Source organism: Cygnus olor, chromosome 6, assembly GCF_009769625.2.
Source record: "Cygnus olor isolate bCygOlo1 chromosome 6, bCygOlo1.pri.v2, whole genome shotgun sequence".
In the NCBI taxonomy this organism is placed as follows: Eukaryota; Metazoa; Chordata; class Aves; order Anseriformes; family Anatidae; genus Cygnus; species Cygnus olor.
Genome location: NC_049174.1, coordinates 18,787,706 through 18,815,208, shown reverse-complemented (window position 1 = coordinate 18,815,208; position 27,503 = coordinate 18,787,706). Strand labels below are relative to the sequence as shown.

The window sequence follows — 27,503 nt, the reverse complement described above, 5'->3', positions numbered from 1 at the left end:
AAAACAAAAGGCAATAGTTCAAATTTCTAAAACAAGACACAGAAAAGATTTAAAGAAAGCAGGAGGAAAGTATTATGAGAAGACATAAAAATCTCATAAGCTTCTTCCACTACAAATGAAGGCAAATGAATCTTTAAAACATTACTTTCAAATCCCTCTTGTATAGCATTTTATAATTGAGGTGTCTGCTAAGGCATCAAACATTCTTCTGCCAGAAAATGAGTATGATTTTCATAAACTCTGCTTTTGAAATAATTGAAAATGTAGAGTACATTAGAATACATTAAAGCACAATATTAGTTAATGTGACTTCACGTTTTAGCAGTTGCAAGCGCAAAAGCTTCATACAACTGTAGAATTTATATCTAGCACATTAATCCTCTTGCAGTGCTTTTTAATAGTACAAAAATGCTGGCAATTTGTGTACCTGCAAAATAAATGTGTTTGTATTTCTCGTACTCAGCAGCCTTAGGGTGAGGGATTACAGATTCCATTTTGTTTTTTCCAAAACCCCAAGGAAAAGAGTGATGAGCAATGTCGCCTATCCTGTGCCCTGTGTTTAGGGTCTAGAGGATATACAGGACTACTTCTACATCACTTCCATGTGCTTAACGTTTACATTCTACTCCCACTCCAAACTCACGTAGTTCAACGGCAAAACTTCTGTGTCTCAGAGAGTTTTTTCTTGGGCTCTTGCCACCACACTGAAGTACAGATATGGTGGCTCTTGCCACCATACTGAAGTAGTGCATCTATCTGGTTGTGGATCCCCTGACAGACTGCTGCACACTGGGTTCCCAGAAGATTCTGTATAACATGAAAGCTTTCAAGGTTTCCTTCTTCCTGTGCCCCACCCAGCTGTTAGCTTTAATAATATCTTATGGATAAACTTACATGGTCAAAATAAAAGATTTTGTACCTGTTGACACTAGGATTGTATACCAGGTTTGTGAACATGAGTAATCCTAGGACAGAAGGCTGTCTGCTTGCTGGAGATTTTTTTAATAGTGAGTTTATTACGTTAGTAAAGTACATAGTTAATAGAGGTAGAAGTTTCTCAATAAGTATATCTGCTAGATATTAAGTCTTCTAGAATCACCAATGAGCAAATGTAAGAGTTATGGTATTACCTTGTAAGTAATTAAGGTCACTACTCTGGACCTGAGTCTGGAACTCATATGTGCTTGAATCATTCATACTGAAATTCAAGCATGCCTCCGAAACAAGGCTGTATCATAACGTCAGTGTAGGTGCACTTCGTCATCACTTGTGATGATACTATGGTATTAAATATATTCTTTGTAAAGAACAATAACAATAAGCTAATGCCTAGAAATGTATAGGTGGGAAACGAGTGCAGCACTGCAGCATTTTTGTATGGTTTTCATCCTGCACCATGCTGTGTCTCCTTTCCCTCCTGCCCAATCCCCTTTAAGCAATATTCAGGGTTTTTAAAAGATCAGGCAAGAAATCCAGAGCTGGGACTTGATTTCCATAGTACTCACAAATGGCAGCTGTAGGGCAAACACAAAATGTCAAGTGATCACAATCAGTGCCTTTTTTCTTACTGAAAAGGCTCTTTCCATATTCTCATAGGTTAAACTCAAAGGAAAAGCACATAAAAATGCATTTTCTCTTCATAGTACTCCTTTGGCATGGATAAGAAGTATTTAAAGCACAGCAGATGTGCTTCTGCTGTGCAATGGAAATGAAGTCTTTTATAACATCTGTTTAAATATTTTTACTTCGATACATATATTGCTGTAATTGGACAGTGGCATGTTATCCTCATCGTCTTCTCTCCCAGAGGGAAAGAAGCCCTATGTTAGTTTCATATATTTAAATGTTTTACAAGATTATAATAAGATGACATAGTATTTCTTGGCTTATTGAAAGCAAAACCAAAAATGTCTTCAAAAATGGAAGTCGTACAATTTGCATATATCCTTGGCTTGTCTGCAAGCAAATATTAACTGAAGCGTTTTTGGTGGATTTGTATAATGCATTCTCAATAGAAGGATACTATAACCTCCTCTCTTCGAGAGAGGAGAAAGCCTAGAATAAATCAGTTCCTCCGCCAAAGTGAAATGAGAAGGGTTAGTAGGCGGCAGTGAATGCTTGTAGAGTGTACATCCCTCAACCCTGAAAAACCTTAGCTGAAAATCTAAAATCTTCTATGTAAGTAACCCTGAAAAGATCACCAACAGAAGTGAAACAGCACTTTGCTGTTTTAAGTTTTCCTGGGATTGTGCTGCAACAGGAAAAAAAAAAAAAGTGTAGTATCTGTATCCCCATCCACACTGGTTTCACCCTAGAAACTTTATTACATCGTGTAAAAAGCACAAAGATAAAAAACTCTCCAAACCTCTTAATTGCGTTGTTTAGAAACTGTGCTTTGGCAAAGGTTGGCTAACAAACTACTGATAGTTTGAGGCCCTAAATTACTAAGGAAATGCAGCTTTAGTCAACAGAAACAGAAGAAGAAAGCAAAATTTGACATGTCAGAAAATGTTAACGTGGGATTAATCCCCGCCTTTTCAGGGTTAAGTTGTGGTTATGGAAAGGTAATACAGGCTGTCAGTAACTGTGCAATATTTTGTCACTTCCCTTTCACTTTTCAGCAACACTTCCAGATACTTGACAGGTGATGAGCTATTAGGTCAATGAGAAGGTGCTTAATGTCTAAGAGGTCTTTGGTCTTTGCCCCCTACTACTTCCCAAATGGTAACTTCATTTTTCTTTATCTGCATGGAATTTTGTAAATGAGATTCTTCTCTTACTGTCCTTGAAAAATTCAGATCCTGTACACACTTTTAGTCAATGAACTTCTGACCCAGCAATCTCTCTTCTTTTCAGTCTGGTATTTACCTCTCACCCTCTTTTTGTGCTACCCTCTCATTTACTTTCCGTCTTAGCTTCTGTTTGTCTGCTCTTCCCATCTTTCCACTATGAAAGAAGCATTATAAAAAGGGGCTCTTCAAGAGTATTTAAAAGCTGATGTCAAGCATGAACGTTACTTATTTCAGGGAACAAGGCAGAATCTGAAATGGGGATTCTTTCTCTCATCATGAAAATCAGAGAACACTGAAGACAACAGAACATCTCTGTAAAGATTTGCTCTGTGTTGTCCACTTAAAGATTTAAGATTTGTGTAACTTTTCTCTATAACTTACATGTGAAAAAAAAACATTCTTTGGAATAGGTATTGTTGTTATGCTAGCACTGTGTAATTATCATATTTTTAATGCATCGGGGTTTTTTTTTGTTTTTTTTTTTTACACACAGGTAGCAGCACCTCATGATTGCTATTTGACTACAGGGCTACTACAGTTGGGATTCCTGTTACACAACTCAACAGTCTGATTTTTAACCACCAAGTGCCTCCTGTCTGTACCAGTCAGGACCCAGCCCACAGCTATGGCAGTTTCTTTTCCCACTCAGCAATTTGTTCACTTTTGTTCCTAAGCCAGAATACATTATTAGGGCTGCCTATGATGTATTCAGCTGACTCTTTGGCCATTTGGCCTGAATTATTTGCATGTATGCTTGCAAGTAGATATATAGATATAGGTGCATTTTCAAAGCTGTGAAAAGAAGAATATAAACATTATATACATCTGAGGTATACTGTGTAATTTTTACCATGTAAATGATTGAATTCGTCTTTCTTGTTTTATTTGCTTAATTTTATTATTTGTTTTCATGTGTGCACGTTGGTGGCCCCAGCATGCCCTCTGAAAAATCTGCAATTCTGTGAACCAAACTTTGCAGAAATGATTAACATGTTTACTGTATTGTAATGAATAGACTAGCTGCATTGAAGTGGCACACTGAAATACTATACCAATGGGTTCTGTCACATGCAAAAACTATGCTTTTTACCTATAACAGTTTATACTGCACTGTACAAGTAAGTATAAAGCACTGAATGCTTTCATATGATGCTAATCATCTCGCCACGCAGCTAAGGAAAAACATCCTTTCTTTCTGCCTAAAATCTGTGATTGCTGAAATACAGTAAAACTGGCTAGGGAGGATAAAAGAATAAGGAATTACACACAGATACAATACGAACTTCACTTGTTTTTGTACCTTAGGTGAAAGAATGAGTGAATAATTACAATCCAGTGATTAATTCCATTATCCATGGTAAGTTAAGTATGTCCCAGAGAAAGTGAGACATTTGAGCTGACAATGCAGTGTGAATAAGGTACAGTGGAATTCCTAGGTGCATGCTGGTGTATTATAAATGAACGCTTGTAGAGTCACGTCTGCTTTCAGGCAGTGGAGAGTTGAAATAACATGCCTGTCAGGCCCTTGTGCATATGCAGAGAGCCAGTCTAGGACTCAGGAACCCTATGCCTATGACTGGGCATAAAGCCAGTTCCTCTTGGCCACCTCCATGATTCAGACCCATTTGATCAGTTTGATTTGGATCCCTGGAGAAGCACTGCTATGTCTGCCCTGTACTCACAGAGTTGAGGAGCATGGTAGCAGGCCATGAGCTTCTAACATGGCACTAAGTTCTACTGCCTCCTACTGAAAAGGGACGTAGCACAGTCTGAGTCCCACCCTGCCTCCTATCTTTAGCAACTGTGAAGTTTTTTCCTGGTATTTATCTTCTTAAAATTCCCTACGTTGTCCTGAGCTGTGCATACAAATTTCTGTTTAAAGCCAGTGCGTTGATGTGTCTGTAGATCTAAACACTAATAAAATAAAGGAATGTTTATGTAAAGCATTGCATCTTCAAAGCACTGTACTTCATCAGCTAATTAATCTTTACAATACTCTTGTGAGGAAGTTAGAATTTGTTTATTTATTTCAGTAGGCTTTCTTGTTCCTGTGAAATAAGATTGTGAGATTCTGCCTTGTATTCCCAGCCCAGCTCTTTAGGTCTTGCCAAAACTGGGGAAATGTATCAAACAGAACAGACTCATTCATTCCCCTGCTCATCTAGTTTTGTAAGATGGGAAGAATTCAACAAAAATCCCATGGAGGAAAAATCCTATTCAAAATAAAGTAGCTAAACTAAAAATATGAAACCTATGCATATCCATAATGTTGTCAACATTAATAATTTGAAGCATATATCTTGCTGTGTGGTTTCTCCACTTCTTTTTGGAATTCGTCTCAGGATATGGGCTCAGATTTCAGGCATGCAAATCAAATGACCATCTGTTCAAAATGCCACTCCACAAAAAAGGCTTTGATACTGGTCATCACACAGAAAAATGTTTATAGCACCTCTGTGCAACATGCTGCTAAACTTGTAACAATACAAAAGGTGGTCGCTGCACCATGTTTTGTTAATGAGAAATTGTATCACAAACTTACTGTAATTCACACTATTATTGTCCGTAGGTTTGTGCCCAGTGTGCTGCACCAGTAACAAATTTGAGAAACTTTTATTTCCAGGAGCATAAAACTAATACAATCCTCCATGTGTTGGCCCTTACTATGCTATGAATGATGCTTTCATTTTACATTAATTAGGAAGGACAATATCAAATTAGCATGGTAAAATGATGCATAATACAACACTATACACAGCAGATGAATAAGCAATCCTTTACATACCAAGTAAGGCATATATAAAATTGTACACATACTGTAACATGTAACTGTACGCATACTTTTCCGGATTCAGGAATTTAGGAAACAGTTCTGGCCCTGCTAAAGATGACAGCAAACTGCCAATTAGTTTTAAAGAGTCAAAAATATGAACTTCACTGTTTCACATAAACATCAACTCGGCTGTATTTTCTCCACATTGCACCTGTGCTCAATCTATGGCTTCTTTACAGGATACTGTATGCTTTCTTTCTGGTACATCTGTATTTCACTTGTATCTGTTCTGCTGCTGCCCCACTGAGACCTTTTCTTGAATATCATGATAGAGCTGTCATGAGAAGCATGGTGGAAGGGTTTCCTGAATGATGGGTGAGGGGAAGAGGCTTGTGGTGCCATGTTATTTATGAAGAAGGGAACTGGAGAGGTGTCCTCAATCAGTGAGGAAGACAGAAGAAAGAAAGAGAGAGAACAGAGAATACTATAGGAAATGAATTTGGGAAGGAAGCCCTTACCTATACTAAAGAAACTTTTGCTCTGTCATTGTATGGTAGGTTGAAGGATTGGCATTGAAGAGGAAAATCAGTATGTTTCTTGTTGACTTTGCAGGACAGTCCTATAAATATGTCTGTTCTGGTTTTATACAGCACATCCTCTGCAGCCCTCACAGCATACAAATACCTGAAGAACTCACATTCACAGTTCTCTCTCTTTATGCTGATTACTCCTTTGAAGTCAGTATGCATTGCATATGTACAGCTGATAACACATTTTGGTTCTTACAACTCTAACCATGCTGAATGTGGCACTGCTGGATTCTAAATCTGCATCATGGTTCTGTCAGTTGCGTTCTTAATTTTATATCCAGGACCCCTGAGTGATACATTAGCTTTGAGGTAGAATCTATGTGCCCATTCTGGGATTATACTAATTAACTTGGCTTCCATATAGCAACACAAAACAGGCTTAAAATTAACTTAAGTAACTAACTTGAGATTCCTCCAGAGAAAGCAAATCTTGAATATTTTAAAGCTGCTGGAGCCATTATCTTACCCTGTTTCCCAGTTGTATTTTAAGAACAAAGGATTGTAGCCAATGCCTTGTGCTATCAATTAGATTCAGCACAGTTAGTCTGAATTAGAAGAGTCCTGAGGCTGAGCAACTTCAACAGGCATTGGAATCAGGGGAGTACCTTGGTGGCTGGAAGCCAGCTGTTTCCCCTAGGTACTCTCTTGAACACAGATGGCCAGAACTGAGGATTGAGTTTTGGGGGTTTTGTGTGTTTCCTCTGAAGTGAAGTTGCTCTAGTTTGCTAGCCACTGTGATGCTGATGGACAGCCTATAGATTCTGTGTCCACTAATTCCTCACTATATCATAACAGTAATTTCATTTCATTCAAAACTGCTATGGAAAATATGTCAAATCTTACTGTTCTTAGTTTTAAGTTATTGTCGTTGCTTGAAACTTCTTAAAGTTTGTGATATAATTAGTAGTGTATAAAGCTCGATCCTCAGTTCTGGCCTTCTTTTGTCCTTTTACTGTGTAATGCACATCTTAATCAATATACTTACTCATTTTTTTTCAAGCTCTAACAACCGTCACTTACTATTTCAGATTAAGTTTTTCATAGTAGGTTCCTGTTTGAGAGGGACTTTTTTCTCTAAGATTTTAGCAAGAGCTCTTCTTTGGCCATATTTGAGTAAAAAATTAAAGGAATGAGTATTTGTATTGGCAAGCAAAAGCAAATAAATAGTCAAGGTATGAACTGCCTTATGTGTCATAATGCAAATAAAAGTTTGAACCCCACATCTTCTGACTCTCGGTATTAAAGGCACAGGAAAACTTGAAGGGTGGCTGATTTCTGGTTTTCTCTGGCTTAAGGGTTTCTGCACAGTCTTGTCATTCTCTTATATACTGGATAGTTAAAAGACCAGCTGATCTTTCAGATACCTCAGCTGGTAAATTTCCATTTCCCAGCAGCAATCTGCTTCAAAAGCAGCTGCCATCCCAGATTTTTGTCTGCATAATCAAGCCTCAAAAGTCAGATTTTATAAAGTTCCATAGGGAGAAATTAAATCTGAAATATTATTGTGGAGTTCCACAAATGCTGAAAAAGAAGGGTCTGCTTCTGAGAAATGTATTTTTGTACCACCAGTCATTTTAATGATGCATAATCCTTCATGTTTTCTCAGGTGAAACTTTGCATGAGGTATAGTAGAAGGCATGTGGAGATACAGGTGAGACTGAGCATGAATGCATTGCTGGCCACTAACAATATTGGGTCCCAAATATTTTTTGGGGTCATCTCTTTTTTCATATGAATGTGTAGCTTAGAAAAGTCATGAAGAATGGGCACTAAGGCACCCAGAGGAGTTATGGGCTTTAAGCTAATAAAGTGCTCTTCAGCATTTTGCTTCTAGCATATGCTCTTACTTACAGGTGAATGGGCACTCGACCCTATTAACATCAGGCCAGTACTCTCAGATGGTATGTTTCCTAGGCTTGTTACGGTCTGAGTTCCTGAGAGTCACAGGATATTCTCCATTCTGTTTGACTTGTCATGTGAAATGCATACTGCTTATTTGGTACCTTTTACCTCAAGAGAACATGCACTGAGCTGGTGTCCAGTTTCGGTAGTCAGAAGGTCTTAACATATCTGTGCAGTTTGGAGACCCTTCAATCAGCACAGGGTAATACCTGAAACAATCAAATATTTATTTCCTGCTTCGTAAGTTTTTCTCATGACTTAATCAGAAAGCTACATGATTATTCATAATCCAAGTGCCAGAGTATATTTTGGCTGTCCTGCTCTAATTGCTGACTCTGTGCCTGTCTAGCTTGCACAGTGCACAAAACATTAAAGTCTTCTAGAATGGTTATTCCACAAAAGGGTAGCTATCTGAGCAGTGTCTGCCCACTGCCAGGCACTTGAGCAATATCCCTTTCATGCCTCCTGGCACTGCATTCCTTGGAATCAAAAGCATTGGCAACTGCAGCAGGCTGTCCCAGAGCTGATAGGTTAGGGGTAGGTTCATGAGCACCAGCACAGGTTTTACAGGTTGCCTCCCAGGAGAATATTCCAAAGATCATTTCTTTTCAAGTTCAGATTATTTTCTCCCAGTCATCTGCTTACTTAGGAAATATCCCTGCTTGCTACTTTTTATGGAGGCCTAGCCTGTCCTCTAGTGGTTGGGTCATTAGACATTATGCAGATGTGAAAGGACTTGACAGAAGTGGCTTGAGGGAACACTAAACAGCCACAGCATCCGTGGACTTGCTGACTGAGCTAAGCTGTTGCTATGCACACAACTGCTGGTACTGGTATGTGTAATGCTGTTTGTGTCAGTGAAACAGCCCATGTGAAAAGATAAAAGGCCTTTAGCTAGGAGTGATTTCTGGGCTCCTTCACAGGCCTGATGCCAGTTAAGAGAAAAGAGCATCTACTGCAGCTTAAGCTGGGTTGAGGGGAAAAAGGGCAGTAAGGGCTGCCTTGTGTGATTGCTTTGGAAAGAAAACTGTAATTATGTGGAATAATATAATGAATTTTTTATAACAGAAGTACAAACCTAGTGAGCTTTATTGATTAGCCTGTAATGTACACACTATGTTATAAATCATTAATTTGAGAATTTAGAGTTTTTAACATTTGAAGCTCTTGTTCTGGTGGTTCCCAAGGATTCACATACTGAAGAACGAAAGTATCAATTTTCCTCATGTAGATTGATTGCTCAGATGCAAGAATTTATCATTTTTTCCCCTAGGACTATAGCAAAGGAAGAGTTGCAGCTTTGATCTCAGTGACTGGCAGCCTCCCCTATTCCTCTGGCATGTACTTTAATTTTTTTAAGGCAAAATGAAAGAATTGGCTTTTGTGCCATTCTATCTGCTCTGCCAATTTCTTAGCCATGTCCTTTCAGCACAAGGGAGTTTAGATATGTTTCCATAGATGTTTCATCATATTGTTCAGTACGCTGATGTTAACAGTTATTCCTGTTAAAATGCTGAAGGAGCTGTGGCAGAAATGAGGCCATTAAAGGTAGATGTGAAATGTAAAGTAGCGCATGTATGTAAGAAAATGACACTTGGTACGGCAGAACAGTTCAGAACAGAAGGCAGAGAATATAGCCTATGGAGAACTGTGGAAAGCACTGGCATATTATCAGCATCTGTGTCCACACTGTGAAGCAGAGAGGAGTTACATGCCTGAAGGAAGGCACAGTTTGAATCTTACTTCGCTATCATCTGCATGTAACCCCAAACATCCTGCTGAGACTTGTGTAGCTTCCTTCCCTTCTTCAGCGCTACTCAAGACAGGTTGTGTTGACTGTCAGCTGAAGCTTATGGTTATACACAAATTACTTGGGAAGATACAATCTAAATCCTGAAATACTCCGTAGAAAATATTTCACATAGAGCTTTGCAAAACCTGGCAGCCAGGGAGACCTGCTGCTCTGCATTCCTTTCTCTGCTCATCACTTTCTAGATCACATATGCATTACCATCCTTAAAATACCTGCTTCCAGGGGCCGCAGTGACACAACAGAAGGGTGCTGTGCTCGCTGCATGTCACTCACCTTTCTCCTGCTGTGTGCTGGGATCCTCAGTTGTTAAATCTCATTCACAGACTGTACTGCCCGGGCTCATTTTCTGCCTATGATAAACCACAGCCTTTAGGACCTACTTTCATGGGAAATGACAGGATGTGGACTGCAGGCTGGAGAAAGGCTTCAGAAAAAAAAAAGTGGACTGTACCTTTCTTCCAGCTAGTGTGGGCTTATGCTGGGGGAAGGACGGAAACAGCAAAGTGTGCAGAGCAGGTGAAATAACCCTGAGCTGCTTGTTTTCAACAACCGGCTTGTATTCCCCCTCCCAGCTCCGTCAAGGACAACTCTGGTGAGGCAAGGACAGGGACCGGCAAGCCGGGCTCTGACGAGGGGGCGAGGGCACAGCGGCCGCCCCCGCGCCGGAGGGCGCAGCTCCCCCGGCCTGCCCTGAGGCGGCGGCGGAGCCCTGGGCGAGCCCATCGCCGCGGAGGGAGGGAAGGAAGGAGGGAAGGGAGGGAGGAAAGGGAGGGAGGACGGACCGAGCGACCGCCGGGCGGGCGGGGGGAGCCGCCGCCGCTGCCAGCCGGGTGCGCGGCGACCCGCTCCCTGTCCAACATGGTGGCCGCGCACACCTCCCATTCCGCGTCCTCCGGCGAGTGGATCGCTTGCCTGGATAAAAGGTATCGGCGCGGTCACAGGCTGCGGAGGGATGCTGCGGGCGGGTGGGCTGCCCCCTGCGTGCACGGGTGTGTGTGTGTGTGTGTGTGTATGTGTGTGTGCGCGCTGGTCCCCCCCGGCTCCCCCATCGGGTGCCGCCTTACATAAGGAGCGTGCAGGTGGGGAGCGCAGCGCCCGCGGGAAGCCGGGCCGGGGTAGGGGGAGGCAGGATACGGGGCTGGGGACGCCCCCTGGGGCAGCTGCTCCGCGCCGCTGCCTGGAAAACGCCGCACGTGGAGGAGGAGCGGAGCGGAGACCGGGAGCCGCGGGCCCGGGGATACCGGGCGGGGACCCGCCGTGCCCGCCATGGCGGACCGGCTGCCCGCCGCAGGGTCCCCCCCGCCCCGCGCCTCTCCTCGCTGCCCCTCACCTCAGAGCCCTTCGTCTCCTCAGAGCCCTTCGCCGCCTCAGTGCCTCGCCCGGCAGCCCCCCGCCTCGCAGCCCTCGCCTCAGCTCAGCGCGCAGCCCCCCTACCTCCCACAATCGCCTCAGGACCGGGCGGGCAGGGCCGGCCCCAGAGCGCCCCGCGGCGCGGGCAGGTGCGGGACCGTTGGCCGAGGGGGACAGAAAATGTCCGCCCCAAGGAGGCGGTCGAGGGCTCCCTCAGGGGTGGCCGCTTCGGGGGGCAGGTCCGGGCGGGTGGCCGCGCTGCGAGGGCGGGAAAGTGTGCCTAGAGGAGGTGTGTGCGCTTTAAAAATACTGGCGATGTATTCGTTTATTTATTTTAAATAAATCCTTCGGAGTCCTTCCAGTAGGTGTAGGGGAATAAAGTGAGGCTCGCAGCGTCTAGGTACATGGTGGGTGGTTTGCCATGGTACTAGCATTAACGCGTACTGGATGAGTTCAGAAGTGAAGCTGTGTGATTTCTGAACACTCAGTGTCTACTAGTGCCTAGGAAAATGTTTAACAAAAATTTAGACCATAGCCACTACACAGTTTGAACAAAGCCCTTGGAGAGAAGTGACTTACACAAAGGTACAGTGGTGTGCTGAGCATCGTCAGCTGGCCTCTGTCACCTGGTGCCCAGTTACCAACAACCCACTGTATGCACAGAACAAAACTTCCCCCTCTCATCAGTTCTGCCATTTCCACTTAACGTCCTGGTGTTCTCAGGACTGCACCTCCAAGTATGTTTTCTTTCATAGTCCAAGCTGCAATCTGTAAGGAGCTAATAAAACTTTTGGTCTAGACACCTACCACAAATGCTGCCAGTCATCCTCCCCGATCCCCTTCTGTAACACTTAACATTAAACGACTGACCTCTTAGAGCTGAAGTAACGTGTATAAATGTTGAAAGTACTGTAAATAGGAATACAAACAGAACTAGCCATAAAATAAATAAATAAATAAAAGAAGAAGCAGAGGGCCTTGTTCTCCATTCTGCAAACTGACATTGGGCAAGTGTGAAGAAGCAGAGTATGATCCTCAGTACTTTTAAATAGGTGGTCCCACCATTTCTCAGATTGCTTTGATGCAATACATTGAGACATCCAAACTGTAAAATAAAATTCAGGGACACATGCTTAATGTGATGCATAGCCTTGCTTTGTGAGTGATATTATTTGTAAACACAAATGAGGCATTTCGTTTAGGAATCTGTCTGCCATTTGATGATAGTGAAGGTCTTTTCCAACCTAAATGATTATATATGCACACAGTTAATATACTGGCCATTGTAGGAATGGGAATTTCATTTGAGCTGTTAAGATGAAACTTTTTTGTCACTTTCCATTAGTTGGTATATGCTAGTAGCACCTGCTTGTTGAGTGGAAAGAATCAGTTACGGTTGCCCTGAAGGATTATTTATTGTTATCCTTCTTTTCCAGAAGGCAATCTGGATGTGGGAGAAACGTAGGACAGGAGAGATTGCAGGATATTTCCTACTCTCTGCTGTGCTTTGTTTTGTAATTATAAGAAATACACTTGGACATTTTGTTCTGTTTTTCCATTTAAAAAATACTGTTAAAACTATGTTGGAAAAGTACTATAGGTCTCCAAGCACTGATAGATAAAGCATTTTAAATTAATTTACACGTTTTCACTTCCAGGGCATATTTCTTTTCTATAGATGGTCTGTCAACTTACTCATTTGAGTTACGTGATTTCTATGTGTTTAAAGCCTTTTAAAAAATCTTACAATATGTCTAAACTAGGTGTGGATTCTGTAAATACAGGATCATTCAATGAGTCAAATCTCTGTAACAAACCTGTGTTTTTATTGAATAGTTACGGTAGTTTCAATATGTTTTAGTTAATGAATTTATGGGAAGGCAGTTCTAAAACTGGTATGCTTTACAATTTTAGGAGTATTTAATTATATTGTATATACAACATATATACAGTTATAAAGTATTATATATATAATATACATTATATGTATATTTTAGGAGTCTTTCAGTATGTATTTCAGTATTTCGTAAACAATGTATTTCATGTACAGTAATGATGTATTTTGTATATGTTCTTCGTGTTTCTCCTGAAGTCACTTATTAAACTCGGACTGTTGTCATCTAAAATGAGAGCGTGTATACAACAAATCAAGAACCACCAAAACATTTTAGGAGAAATGTTATTACTGTGTAGGGTACTGTTGGCTAAGTATACTAGTGCTTCAACCATGCAACTTCCATATGTGGTTATTAACCACAAACACCAAACATCAGCACTTAAAAATAAAATACAGAGGAAAGTGTAAAGTCACAAGTGCAAAGGTATGTAAATGCAAGAACAGAAAAGGTCAGAAAATTGTGTTCTGTCAATAATGCTTTATTTTTGCAGGGGAGAGAGATGGTCCAATCTGTGCACAATTAAAAGAAGGTTGCTGATTTTTGCAAATGCGTATATTTAGCTTAGGAACAATGTCTAACCTACTCTAATGGTTTCTTTGACACAGAAGACTTTCTAACCAGGAAATTTCAATGTTGCCATATAATTACTGCATGGTGGATAAAGTATTTTTTACATAGCTATTATTTCTCTAAGTCTGATCACAGTTTTGAATTCAACTAAGTATTTTAACTGGATTCAAATACAAACTTCTAAATGATGAACAGTATTCACAACAGAGATCCCAGGATTTCACAGCTGCCTGTGGCATCCTGTGTTTTCCTCTGTAGTAGACATAACCTTCAGTGCCTTAGCAGACTGGAGGAGCAGATCACAGAGCAAAGCATGTAACCTGGCTAGCCTGTTGTGCTATGAATGTTATGATCCTTGCTCAGCTATTTATAAATTATTTAAATATGAATGGGTGTTTCAAGGCCATATTGTACATACTGAGCTTTTATATCCTTGTCATCCTGGTAGACCTTAGACTTGCGTTATTTACCTCTAACAAAACCAAAGTAACATACAGGGTAATATCTTGGATCTGTACCTTAAACCAAGCTCCCGTAGATTTGAGTATAAGTTCAGACTGAAGCTAAGTCACAGCAACAGATTTGAATCAGGGTTTGTCTCGTAGTTCCTCATAACATATCTTTGAGATTAAGTTATTCTTACATGCTTAGCAGTCAATAGGTTTCTTGTAAGTGTACAGATAGGCAAGAAAAAAGAGCTGATATTCTGGAAGTATTGTAAAAGAAATAAGGAAAATTATTTTTCTCAGGTTGTTATTCTGTACAACTTGTAATTGTCTCAAAGCGATATAGACTTATAATAAGACAATACTGTGAATATTTTAGAATTTCTTTACAGCACTTTTATTTACTTCTAAAATATATCGTTATAAGATCAATAAAAATACACAAATTTAAATTTTTACCCTTGCTTTTTATTTATAACAAATCCATAGAAATAATGCAATCATTATTTACTTAGTTTGGATCTGAACAAAATCGTGGACGTACACTGCAGCTCCTGTTGGCCTGTGTACTTGGCATTTCCTTTCTGTATGTATTCTGTATTCTGTATGTAGTATGCAAGCATGCCGCTGCATGCTTAGATCAAGCCTGTGTGGGGATGTTTCAGCAGCAAGTACCGGGATGTAGAAACTCAGAGACAGAGCACTAAAGGCATAACCTAAATGCTTTCTAACGCTCATGCAAAGGTGCAATCTTCTGAGTGCGATGAATAATAACAAATTTATCTTTCCACATCATGCAACTCATTTTCTAGTCCAGTGCAAAGGTGCAGCCTTTGATGAATAATAAAAAAGCCCTTTTTCCTTCCACTTCTCCTCAGAGAGACCAGAATGATTGTTAATACAGTCTGGCATAAGCTTGTCGCTCTCTGCATTTTATTGAATATATGAATTCAGAATAACTCACAGTGAGAGCAGGAATTTTATTTTGAGCAAATTCAGACTGTTTTATTCTCTGCCATCAGAGGCTTAAGCATCTCTAGTATCAGCTTGTATTTGTTATGTTTGGTTACAGTAAGATATGCACTTGTTCTATGGACGTGTTAAGAGAAAGAAAAAGTGATTGCCCTAACATTAACACGTATAAACATAGTCATGGCTTATCACTCGTATGTGAGTATGCCATTTGGAACGTGATGTATTCAAGTTTAGTTGGTATCCTTGTAAAGTGGCTACATGATTGTTGTGGCACTCTTTGCAACTATGGGTTTTGCCTATTACCAGACCAAAGCTAGAAAACTATCTAGACTGTCATTGCCTGAATTATTTTTGGCACATTGTTAAGATTTTATCTCTAAAATCCTGTGTTCTGAGCAAAACATTGTGCAACATTATTTAAGTTGCATGTTATTTAGCATTGCTTTCATTTTTTTGTTCTTTGAGTTGAAGGCCCAATTCTTGTCTACAACCACTAGGATTTTTTATGTAGTCCTGTCTATCATATTTGCATTGCCAGGGCTATGTGAAGGCTGGATGTGACCTAAATGGAAAAATCTTGTAGTTTCATGAAGATTCCAATACTCATGGAGGAGAAAAAGATTAATGACTTCTAAACTTCTAACGCAGAGCCTGGAAATGTAGATTTCAGTGAAAATAGTCAGTTTTCATGGAAAATGTCTTTTTTTTTGTATTGGTAGAAGCGGGAGGGTTGATAAAAATGTCCACAAATGGGCTGGTTTTGATGTTTTTACTAGTTTCATAAATAATTATTTTGCAGGTTAAATTTCTTCTCTAACAAAAGCTCATATTCCAGCAGCAGAATAAAAACCCAACAAACCAGCAAATTGAATTTGTGTCTTCAAAGTCAGGTGACCACCAGATATTTATCAAATACAAGTATTTTTCTTATCCAGTGCGAAATCTGTTTTTGTCTGCATTGTCATTCCTATGGCACTTCTTTCTTCTGTTAGTATTTTCTGCACTATATTTGGCATGATCACAACTCTTACTATTCCTGCTGCTTTGTAAGTATCTTCAATTAATGTCTCCTGAAATGGCAATCTACTTGATCTTTGAATTCAGCGGCTGTCAAAATGTATGCATTTCAATGTAGATCTATAAAAGCTATTTCATAGTTGTTCTAAGTTTTGAATTTTCATTAGCTGCAACAATACAGACCTTAAATGAGTGAAGATGCCTTTAGCATAGTGTATTTGTGGATGGCAGTAACCACAGTTTGAATCAAAGTATATCCTCACTTGTGCGTATTGTTCAATTATAAATTTCATTTGCAACATATTCCAGAGTCTGTCTTCATACTAAAGTGCTATTACTGTCTATTATGGAGCTGCAGTGCTCGTTAATGTAATTTAATCCATCTCTACTTGTATCAAATGGAATGTTGTTAACTGTCCTGAGCTATGAAAGTTGGAGGATTTATTTGATAAAGTTTAGTCACACCTTGGTTGCAAAGCTTGCACATATGTAAAAATTTGTAGAAATAAAAGGTGAAAATTTCTTTGCATTTTTTTTTCACTTGAAGGATTTTGTCTTTTTAAGAAGCATATGAAGGTTAATTTTTTTCTTTCCTATTACAGTTGTATTGTTCAAATAATGTATTTTTAACTTGAAGTAAATCTTTCTGAATATCAGTGCTTAATAAATACATTGTTTGCCATTCCACTGTTTATACAGATCTAAAATTGACCTGTTGGAAGGATGCATAATTTGTAGAGATGGGTGTGTAAAGAAATGAAGCATGCTTGATTGCTGTTTGTCTAACCCTCCGATACTTTATATATGTAGTTTAAAGTACTTGTAAAATTCACCAAGTGATCCACAGTAGTGATTACTGGTACCTTCCAGCTCACAGTTTGCCTTTGCATCATTGAATAGGTGCTTTGGTTTTAACCCAGAGATGAACTAGTTTATTTGTCTATTGTGTTCTGTGCTACAAACAGCCTTGCCAGTGGAAGAAATGTATCGTATCTATTCATCCTTTGTGGGCTATTCATTGTCTGAAATGCAATATTGCCCTTTTAAGAGTTTAAAAGATCAAGGAAAGTAAATAGACCTCAGTGTTGTCCTTCATTTGGAGCAGGGCTCAGATTTTTGAATACATGTTACAGAAATAAACATGTTAAAATTCTAGAGACATCTTGGCAAAGGAGGTAAAACTAGGTATCTTCTGTTTTTTTCTTTTTCAAGTGTCAAACCAATTATGAGAAATATCTGAAAAAAAGATGTGGTAGAAGATAAAGTAGTAGATTATTGTGAGATAATCTTAGTTTAAAAAAAAAAAAGAATTCCAACATGCTCCTTTCTTGTAAATTAACATGTATATTTCTACGTTTAAAAGACTGTAAGCTCATAAGGGTGTAGTTCTGGTGATTTCCGTGTCTTTCATAGCATACGTAAACATCCAAATATTTAATTTTAACACCACCAAGCCAGTTTCTTTTATAAAACTCTATACGCTACACAAGAACAGAGATACTTGCACAAATCTTATATATGAAGAATTATAGCAATTATCCTCTGTCAATATTTAAACTTTGAATTTGAATAGTTTGCACTTTAAAATATGAAATAACCTTATGAAGATACACTTCTGACAGGTGTTTTTTTTTAAATAATCTGTTACAGAGAGTCAAGCAGACATTGTCAAGAAAGTTGTTTTATCTTTATAAAATATATGCCTGAAATCTTGACATCCAAATAAATCAGGGGCAAAATATCCTTTACAGAAACCTTATTGACATAACTGAATAGTAACATGTAACTGGTATTGATGCTGTCAGTTGTGTGTGCACTGTGATGCTGTTTTGAAGAGGCAGGAGACAGAAGATTTGCCTTGTGTGAAAACATTTCTGCCAGATAAGACTTTTAATGTAGTGCTTTGAAGAGGCAAATTAGTAATATAAATGGGGAGATGGATAAAGCAGTCAGTGGTTAAACAAAGCATAAAAGCTTTTAGGGTAGTGAAAAGAAACAAAATACTTTTGCTTTTCATCATTTTCTAATCATTTTGTAGCCCTGCTTTGTAACACTGGAAATGCCCCCCTCACTTCGGCAACAGGGAAAAGGGATGTCAGCAAAGGACCCTGTTAAGACACATTTAGGGAAGATCACATTAAGATTGTATGGGTGGGGGGTGGGAAAGTAGGATCACCTACGCGTTGTCCTTGATGTCAGTAGTTACTAAATGTGCAGTTTTCATTTCCAAATCAATTCCATTCCTCACACATGGTTTTGGCTTGGCATTTGCTATGGCTGTGGAGTGCTACCTACTCAATTGCAGTTGCTGGACCTGTTAGCAAGGGGTGGGTGCTAGGGCAGTCTCTAAAGCTTTCTGGGCTTGTAGCCTGCAGGCCTAAGGGAAATGGAGATACAGGATCAGCTGCCCCACAACGGTGCTGAAAAGTCTGGAAAAAGGTCAAGAAGCTGTTTTTTAAAGCAAACAAGGTGATGACAAGTGTAACACTTCTGCAATCTGTTCTACATAAAATTCATTTTAAATGGGGTGAGGCAGCGTGGAGAGCACATGGGGGCCTCACTGGACTGAACCATGGATTTCCTACCGTAGGGATGGCCATACCCTAAAATATTTGTATTCTACCAAACTGGTGACAGAGTATACTTCTGTAACTTGGAGCAGAGATCTCAGGAACAGAGAGATTTAGGAGAGAAGCTTTAGCAGAGATTCCAGTGGTACCTGCAATCTCTCTGAAATGCATTTTTAAACTTCTTATGCCCACAGATTTTGTTACAACTCTGCAGCATCAGCAGTGGGGGAACACTTCAGTAGCATGACAGCATCAGTGTCACAGAACAGCACTGTTTTTAGCATACAGGGGCTAAGCGCAGTGGGCTTGCTCTCTGGTGAGCAGGATGGTGATCACAGAGGAGTGACTTTAGGTGCTGTGAAGTAGTCTCTGCAAAAGCTTTTCCAAAGGCTCTTGGTGCCATGGGGGGGAGTAGGGAGATTCACCTCCTCAAGGCTGATCTTTGTAGCCCATCTCCCTGCTCTGGGGTATGATTGCTTTCTGGATTAATACCACTGCCTCCTATCAGGGTGACTCCAGTGACATTAAAGCTTGACTAATTCTCTATCTCCCATCAGTAGTACTTTTCCAATTAATAGGTTTTATTATTATTGTCTAAGAAGTATATTACAATATTAGCTGCCTAAATATTTTTCCAAACCATGCTTAAAAAAAAACACATAAGTTTTCAGGAATTTAATAAGGTAGCTCCAAGTGAGGAAGGAAGTAAATGTATGTTGTCCTGTACTGATTTTGTTCCATGCTAGGCAGCTTGTCCTTAGAAAACAAAATTTGGCATCATAAATAGATTCATTGATGTTAATTTAATGATGGTGACAATGATGACAATTTTATTAAATGATACTCTCTTGAATGTGGTCAAACCTGAAATCTGCAGGCATGTGGAGAAGCAGTTAATTGACACTATAGTATTTTATTATTGCCATTATGTTATCTCACTAAGTAAAACTACCTTTTTGAAACCAGTCTCATTGTTACAGATTATAAGCACTTAATAGAAATAAGTTTGAGTACTACAACTACTGTTACATTGCAGTCTGGAGTTTTTACAGAGGCAAAATTCCAGGCCCCAGTAAAGACTAGAGGCTGCCTCAGTTTAGGACATCTAATGTCAGTTAATTCCTTTCTCCTAAACGTTGAAGATAATCTCCCAGGAGCTCTGATCATATTCAAATGCATTTTGTTGTCTGACAGTTCATTTTTATTCTCAATCGTGATCTTAACCAAACAGCTAGATCTTAAACTAGGTGCTTGTCCATGTGTCCCATTTGAGAGACGTTAATGAGTTGTTATTCTGGGGTACAATTAGGATTCCTTGGATGTCGTGCTGCTGGCTGCTTTTTTATCTTGGAAAACACAGCTGGAGGAGAAGGTACCTTTTCTAAGATTGTTTAATTGTTTCATTCAGTAAAAAACTCTTCCAAATTCTAGCTTAGTCTCCAATTGTACTGGATCAAAATATGTGCCCTCCCAGTAAAAATACTTCTGGAAATTTAGATGCATGCAGTAGTATCAAACCCAGTATATTTTGAGGAAAGGCTACTGAAGCAAATGGCTTGCAGTAATGAATTATTAACAAATGCTTTAAGGAATGAAACAACTTTCAGATTGCAACAATGCATATTACGTGGAAGTTTGGATTCCTCTTTTTGGCTAGAGCATGTCAGATGAGCCCCCTTTAAATGACCACTTCCTGCACTCCCAAGTGGAAGCAACTGCTGCAAATACAAAGCACTGTAGCTCAGCTGCTTGCTCAACTTAGCCACTAGGAACACATCACTTTATCTTACTCAATAAATAAGGAGTTTCTCATTGCTGTGCTGATGTTTAAAACCCTGAGAAGTGTGGCTCAGCCACCTGGGAGAATGCCTGTCCTTCCTTGGTGACTCACTTTCTGGGGCCATGAAGCGGTTCTGTCAGAAGAAGGAGCTTTTCCTGCAGTTGATCTACCTGGCACAAGACATTCCTTGCCACATCAAAGGAAGTGAGCCCTGCTCTCACCTTACTCTGAACTAGAAGGAATCCCCAACTCTTTAAATTCAGCAACTCAGAAAAAAGCCTGCACGTTCTATGACTTAAATCCCCCCAAATCTTGTCCTTTGGACAGGACCAGAAGTGGAAGGCTTTCCTGCACTCACATTTCAGGAAGAAAACAGAACAATGTTGATTAAGTTTTTAAAGCCTAATGCCTGTAGTTTGCTAATACTGTTTGCTTTTTCCCTGTCTGACTGCATCAAACAATTGGAAAACACTGAACACTGAGATCCTACACGCAATTTTATGCAAACAAACTGGTACACTTGTACAGAGTATGCTATGAGTAACTGTGTGAGCTAAACAATCTCAGAGTTTTTCTAGGAAAAGAGGATGTACTGAGAATACTCCTTTTATTTTCTTGTTGGGTGTTGCTATTATTTTTAAGAGTCCATAAATTAAGGGAGCTTGTGTTCCAAGTGCTACTGTAGTTTGGGTAGGGATCTTGTATAAATGGATTTTAAATCTGTTTGCGAGCTGCACCTTGTAATCTTCTTAAAAGGGTTTTGACAAGAGAATTATGCTTATTAGTACCTGTCAGCGCACAGTTTAAAAAAAAAGGTATTGGTGAAAGTCACTGGAGAGATTTCAAAAAGGAGCTGTTGTAGTTGGTTGTGGTGTGAAGTGGTAAGAGTATATCACAGTGATGTAGAAGCAACCATATACACCGGAGAGTTATTATGCACATCTGCAGTTAATAAGGGTAAGTTGGAGTATAAATGAGGATAGAGATTTAATCCCTCCTAGACTTAATTTAATAAGAAAGTTGAGAGTCGGAGACTCAATGTGAATAGGATTTGGGATTCTTCTATGAGACAAAGATTTGGATTCCTGAATTCTTTGATTCCAAAAAGGAGTCATTAAAATTTCCTGTTGGAAGGAGTGCTTACACTGTGGGTATAACAATAAGATGATAAAGGTCATGTGTATGTTAACTTAGGCTTTGTTCATCATGCAAATCGTACCTGATTTCTGTTGATTTAGAAGAACTCACACACTGGGTAAACAAACGTTTTTGGCAGTTAAATTAACTAGCAGCCATTTAGTGAGTGACAGGCCCAGTGATCACTGACAGTTGTTTATCTTTCTGGTACCCTGTATACATAAATGATTTCTGCACCTGATTTCCAGTATGATCTAAGAACATTCTGTGATTCTTTCTGTGCATAATGCTAGGTCCACTATGAAAGATTCTTCTAATGCTGTGTGTTAGAAGTTGGCTTACCTGCTGATTTATAGTGTTGGATAATCACATTTAAAATATATGGTAGGGAGCTAATTCACTTCAGATTCATAAGTATGTAGTAGTTTTCTAAACGTGCTGGTCCATGCACTACCTTGTTGGAGGGAGTTCTACGATTTTATTTTTGTTGAAATCTTTCTTTCTTTCCTTCTTTCTTTCCTTCTTTTCCTGTCATATGTTTTAAATATTTTGCTTTTTTTTTTTCAATCTGAGAACTTTTTGTGTATGAGAGAAAAGGAAAACAGGACATAAATTTTATGTTGAACTGTTCCTGTATTGAGTTCAGATATGTTTGCTTTTATTCAGTATTCATACAATACATCAACCTTCTCAATCTTTTTAGATTTTCCTCAACACCAAAGTCTTGTCCTCAGACTTTTTCAGGATTCATTTGTCTGTGTGTGTTTACTTTGTTTAGGGGTGGGTTAATACTCTTTAGCTTTACCAATCAAGTGTTAAGATTCTTGCTTGTGTATTTAATTTGTCCGACATTATGAGACAAACTGTTTGAAAGAGAATATTCGTATTAAAATTGTCCTTGCACTCAAGTTAGTTTGTATCCAGTAAAAAGCAGAAGAGAAGGGTGGATATAGGAAGTACTGGTGATATCTGATGCTTTTCCTGTAGCCAGATAGAAAACCTGTGTTTTGGGCACCAGTTTCAGAGATGTCTTGTATGTTTGTGACTCTAGTTATCTGTGTTCCCTTACAAACTTAAAACTATATATCACTATAAGCTCATTAGGATACAGACTGTACCATCATATGTTCTTTTACAGTTATTCCTGTAGCATGACTTTGGTGCTGCTCAGTGGGGGCTTCTGTGTTGAAATGATAATAATCACGCCCAAGGTGATAATTGACAGTAGGATGTTGTGGAAGGGTTTCATTGTGTACCTGTGAAATGATTTTTAATTGGTTTATATTATGGTGTGACTTCTAATGCCAACATTTATGAGTTTGTAGCATGCAGGTGGGAATGTTTTTCTGATAAAGCTGTTGGGAACTGTTGTCCTTTGTTTTCTTGCAGACCTTTGGAACGTTCCAGTGAAGATGTAGATATAATATTCACACGACTGAAAGAAGTGAAAGCTTTTGAGAAATTTCATCCAAACCTTCTCCAGCAGATATGTCTCTGTGGATATTATGAAAATCTGGAAAAGGGAATCACATGTAAGAGAGCATCATGTGGTGATCTATTTTATGTAGATAAAGTTGCAATTTAGTTTGGGATTGTCTCCAGGAGATTGTTGAGAGAGCACAATCAGTGGAATGGCTGTAAAAACGTTTACAGTCTTAGTCATGAGGGAAGGCAGAACTAAATTGCTGCTTGCTCTACAAATGTGATATGTGGTGGATCTATGGTAACAAGGCACACATTATTGGATTTAGAAGTCTGCCACTGTTTTGTTGAAAGATTAGAAGCAGTCATTGCACTTATGCCTCATTCTTCCCCTGTAAATGTATTATTGATCTCCTCTGTAGATACTTTGTGATGTCAGAGACAGAAGCGTATCACTGAGGCATATCACTGAGTATGTATGGTTTGCAGTCACTCTAGATAACAAAACAGATCTGCAGAGCAGCATATTGCTGTGGGGTGCAACAATTCTGTGCCTGCTCTGTAGCTCCTGTGCCAGATGAAGCTGTGGTGGTTCTGTAATGAGAATGTGTGAGTTCACAGAGTTGTACCAGGGGAATAGCTGACAGAGACCTGTTGTAAGTGATATATGATAAAGTCTCTGAGACCCCTCAGTTAAATCTGATGCACTTTAGGTACACAGCAGTGGGGTTTGCTTAGAGTAGCGGGAATTCTGGTACTCTGTAATCACACTGTCGGAATAGCTGAACATCAAACAACTATAGTTGTTTCTCAGACAGAACTTACTGATGGCAGTTGGTGCTGTATCTGCATTCAAAGGTTATAAATTGCAAAGGTACCTTGTTTATCGTTCAGAAAGTCTTTTTGTGTGTGTGTGTGTTCATTAACTAAATAGCAGTAAAAGAGAAGCAAACTGAGAAAGAGTGAAGCAGTTCTGTGTGCTTTCACTGGTTCATTAGTCTCTTGATGGTTTACTAAAATATGTACTTTCCAGTGTCACTTGGAACTATTATTGGACAAGTAAGTAGTTTGATAAGGCACTTTCTGTACTCCCAGCAGTGACTAAAGTAGTACAGTAATATATGGGAAAATGTTTAATGTTGCTAAACTTAAAGAGATACCTCTTATTTACAATATTTCATCTTTCTAGTATTCCGTCAGGGTGATATTGGAACAAACTGGTATGCTGTTCTGACAGGATCCCTCGATGTGAAGGTTTCTGATACAAGCAACCACCAGGTAAAATAAATTGTTCATTAAAACCATCCAGTTAGTAGTGCAACGAAAGCTTAGAACTTAGTCAAGGTAGATAACAATGAGATATATTGTACAGATCATTTTGTTTCTCCACCTGTCCTTTAGCCTCAGCTATCCTTTGTTTATGGAGGCAAATCATGCCATTGATATCAAGAAAACCGAAATGTGGTGCTCTGAAAAAGGGTCTACATGTGAATATGAAATAGAGCTCATAGTCTTTTCTCATAGTGCTGTATGAAGTTAAGCTAAAGATCTGAGAATTGTTGATTGATTCCCTGGAAACATTTGAATTCAGTCCTCGTTCTGAGAGTTCAAACCAAACCCACCAACAGTGCAGTCTGATAACAGCATACTGCAGTCTTTGCTGAAAGAAGGGGAAGGTATGATAGTGATAACAGAGTACTGAAACGCCTGCTGTGTTAGACCTGGAGGTAATACCTATTCAGTGTAAAGAAATAGAAGAACAAGTAAAATACCAAATAATTGCAAGTGATTACTCAATATCTTGGCACTTCTGGATTTACAGAATTTTGAGTTTTTGAATTTTTGAGAGTTTTTAATAAATATGAATAAAAAGATGAGATGGTATTGTCACAATCTGGGACGTGACAGGGCTTTTACGAGACCCTTTCCTGTGCAATTTAAAGCAATCTGGAATATTTTCTGGTGTTTGCCAAAAGATGGCGCTGCACCGTTAAGGACCTATTCTCTTCACTGAATCAGAAATAAATGTATCCACATAAGCTTTCTGAATGTGGAAGTTAAGAATCTGTTTTGAGTGTTGATTTGTTCCATTAGATGGAGGTTTGAACAGTTCAGCCTCTTAAGAAATGTAAATATTTTTTCTGCTCATTCAGGTTCACTGCATTTTCCTGCCAATGGGAAACTACAGATCTCCAGTTCGTGTAGTTCTAGTTATAGAAATTATATTGTACAGTAATTTCTAAACCTTGTGTTTCCTTTTCACAGGAACAATGCACTGAATTCTTACCACTGTCTAGTTGCCATAGGATACAGCCTCAGTGCCAGAAGGATAGCAGCTCGTGCATTTACCATTCTAGTGCTTGAGAAGGAAGAATTGGCGGGTGGGGACGCTGAAATAATGTCTGAGCCCAGTATTTTCTCTGGTTTTGCCCCAGTTTGGTGTTTGTACCACGTCTTTCCTTTTGTTCCTTGCTCTCCTGCTCCTTGTCCTGACTTTAGCTCCTGGGTATCCTGTTCCAGTCTTGCCTTAGCTTTCTCATTGGGATGGTGCTAGCCGTTCTTGAGCTTTGGGATAGAAACTTAGTAAAATTCAAATCTGTTTTACTTCCACCATTATTTCTCCAGGATGGTCACAGTCTCTCAGCTGGCAACTGTTAGCCAGATTTCAACAACAGCTTTTCCTTTGTTGCACCTGTTCATCATACTGGCCTGCAGCCAGAGAGGTAATTGGGACCCTCCAGGGATTCCCTGATTTAATGTCCAGAACCAACAAACTATGTTGCACCCTTAATCCACAGGTTTGGCTCTTGTCCTTTCACAGTCATAGCAGATAATCTTTCGCAGAACCTCAGCTCTGCTACTTAAGGATTTACTGAGTATTGAAAGCTGTCTGTATTCCAGGCATCTGTGGGACTCAAACTGCGTTCTGCTGTTTCCCAGATACATGGAAATGTTGCCTTCCTGAACCCCAAAAGCCAAGCCATATTCTTGTGCCGTGGTGTTTGCTTTCATTTAGCAACGCTCTGACCCAGAAACAAGGTCTTATATGGAGCCTAAGAAGTTAGGTGTTTTCCTTAGTGGACGTCTTCTTCACAACAAAACGTCATTGTTCAAGGCCAGCTTCCACTTACCGTTTAATGTATATCTTGCTCTGTCTTCAAACTTGCATCTGCCTTTGTTGCTTGCTACTAAATTTTCTTTGGATTTTCTTCAGCTCTTGTACCAGTCTTACTTTATTTTTCTGCTCCCGTTGGAGTTAGAAAAGTTTGCCTGAGCATACAAGTTTAAAAGTTCGTAGCCTCATGTAAAATTGTAGAAGGAATATGTGATATAGTGAAGGAGAAACTAACTATTGTATTTAAATTCCTATTGGTTAAAAAGTGTTTAGACATGACTAATAATTTTTTAATACTTAAAGGAGGTTGTAGTTGATGACCTCTTAAGTTTTCTTGCAGCTTGAATTATCCTGTGATTGTATGATGATGAGTATAGTGTTAATGTAAATATGGTAAATCAATTCTATCGATTAAAAATATAATATTAGTCCCTCTTTTGCTAGGTGTTTGTCTGGCTACCTAGGGAACTTGCATTTCAGTGAGCCTGGGAATAAATGTATTATGCGGCAGCTACTATGTACTAATTCTTTATGGAGTCACATTTGGAGCTTGGTTGCTTTCTTGCACTGAAAGTACAGTAAAGTATTGTGTATTTCGTGCTTACTAAGAGTCTTGAAGGCCTGTGCTCCTGCAGAGGCATACAGTTACATGTCTTGCACTGGAAATTAGATCTAAATGTGCTAATGGATCAAGACTCCAGCGTAGCTAGTGAAGTATAAATTCATAAAAATTCTTGCTGCACATTAGCTTACTCATGCAGATACCTGTGATTATTTACAGGAAATGTTAGTAATACTGATGAGGACCAAGCTGAAAATTCATATAAACAGAAATGTAAACATTACCTATGATTTTCTGTTACAATAGGAGGGACTATTCCATGTAATGTTTAAAATGTTACAATAAACATACATATTTAGGGTCTCATAGATAAACTCTCATCTTGGTTTGGAAAACCCCTTTTTGACTGATTGCAAACCTGTATTATGTCACAAGAGGGCAGTGTTAGAATATATAACAAACTGAGTGCAGGCACTGTTTAATACTGAAATGACTAGTTTGAAAATCATATCGAACTATTTACTATATAACTATTTTAAAGCATTTGACCAGACCTATTAGGGTTATTTTTGTTTCACTGAGGCAGTAAAATATTTTAGCTGCTGATGATCATGACAGTAATTTCGTTTGCCATTAACACAGGACAGCACAATTACAATACAGAGATCTGACAGGATTACCCATCCTGACTGGTGGCTGGTCTGCTTTCTGTACAAATTATTTATGAATTTTCGGGCTGTTCAACAGTCAAGAAGAGACTGAAGAGGGCATGGGTTTGTGCTTTTCTGTTT

General features: G+C 39.3%; 1 protein-coding gene and 2 long non-coding RNA genes across 13 annotated transcripts in view; 2 read left to right on the top strand and 1 right to left on the bottom strand.

The window, feature by feature from the left end:
- The window catches only part of LOC121072102, a 41,217-nt gene extending 37,601 nt beyond the window's left edge, over positions 1 to 3,616 (top strand). Inside the window, exon 4 of the long non-coding RNA XR_005821004.1 lies at positions 3,286 to 3,616. This is a non-coding gene — a long non-coding RNA (uncharacterized LOC121072102). The remainder of the gene's footprint in view (positions 1 to 3,285) is intronic.
- Positions 1 to 10,507, bottom strand: part of LOC121072101 — a 63,378-nt gene extending 52,871 nt beyond the window's left edge. For all 8 annotated transcript variants that reach the window (XR_005820998.1, XR_005821003.1, XR_005821000.1 and 5 more), the window contains exons 1-3: positions 10,322 to 10,507; positions 10,144 to 10,220; positions 8,159 to 8,266 (exon numbers count right to left, since the gene is read on the bottom strand). This is a non-coding gene — a long non-coding RNA (uncharacterized LOC121072101). The remainder of the gene's footprint in view (positions 1 to 8,158; positions 8,267 to 10,143; positions 10,221 to 10,321) is intronic.
- A 114-nt stretch (positions 10,508 to 10,621) lies between these two features.
- RAPGEF4 (Rap guanine nucleotide exchange factor 4) overlaps positions 10,622 to 27,503 on the top strand; it is a 152,604-nt gene continuing 135,722 nt past the window's right edge. For 3 of the 4 annotated variants that reach the window (XM_040561348.1, XM_040561346.1, XM_040561345.1), the window contains exons 1-3: positions 10,622 to 10,793; positions 23,003 to 23,145; positions 24,225 to 24,313. In XM_040561348.1, coding sequence (XP_040417282.1) covers positions 10,729 to 10,793; positions 23,003 to 23,145; positions 24,225 to 24,313 — 297 coding nt within the window. In that variant the 5' untranslated portion in view covers positions 10,622 to 10,728. Of the gene's footprint in view, positions 10,794 to 23,002; positions 23,146 to 24,224; positions 24,314 to 25,848; positions 26,151 to 27,503 lie in introns of those variants that run through there. The other variant, XM_040561349.1, reaches the window with a different exon arrangement.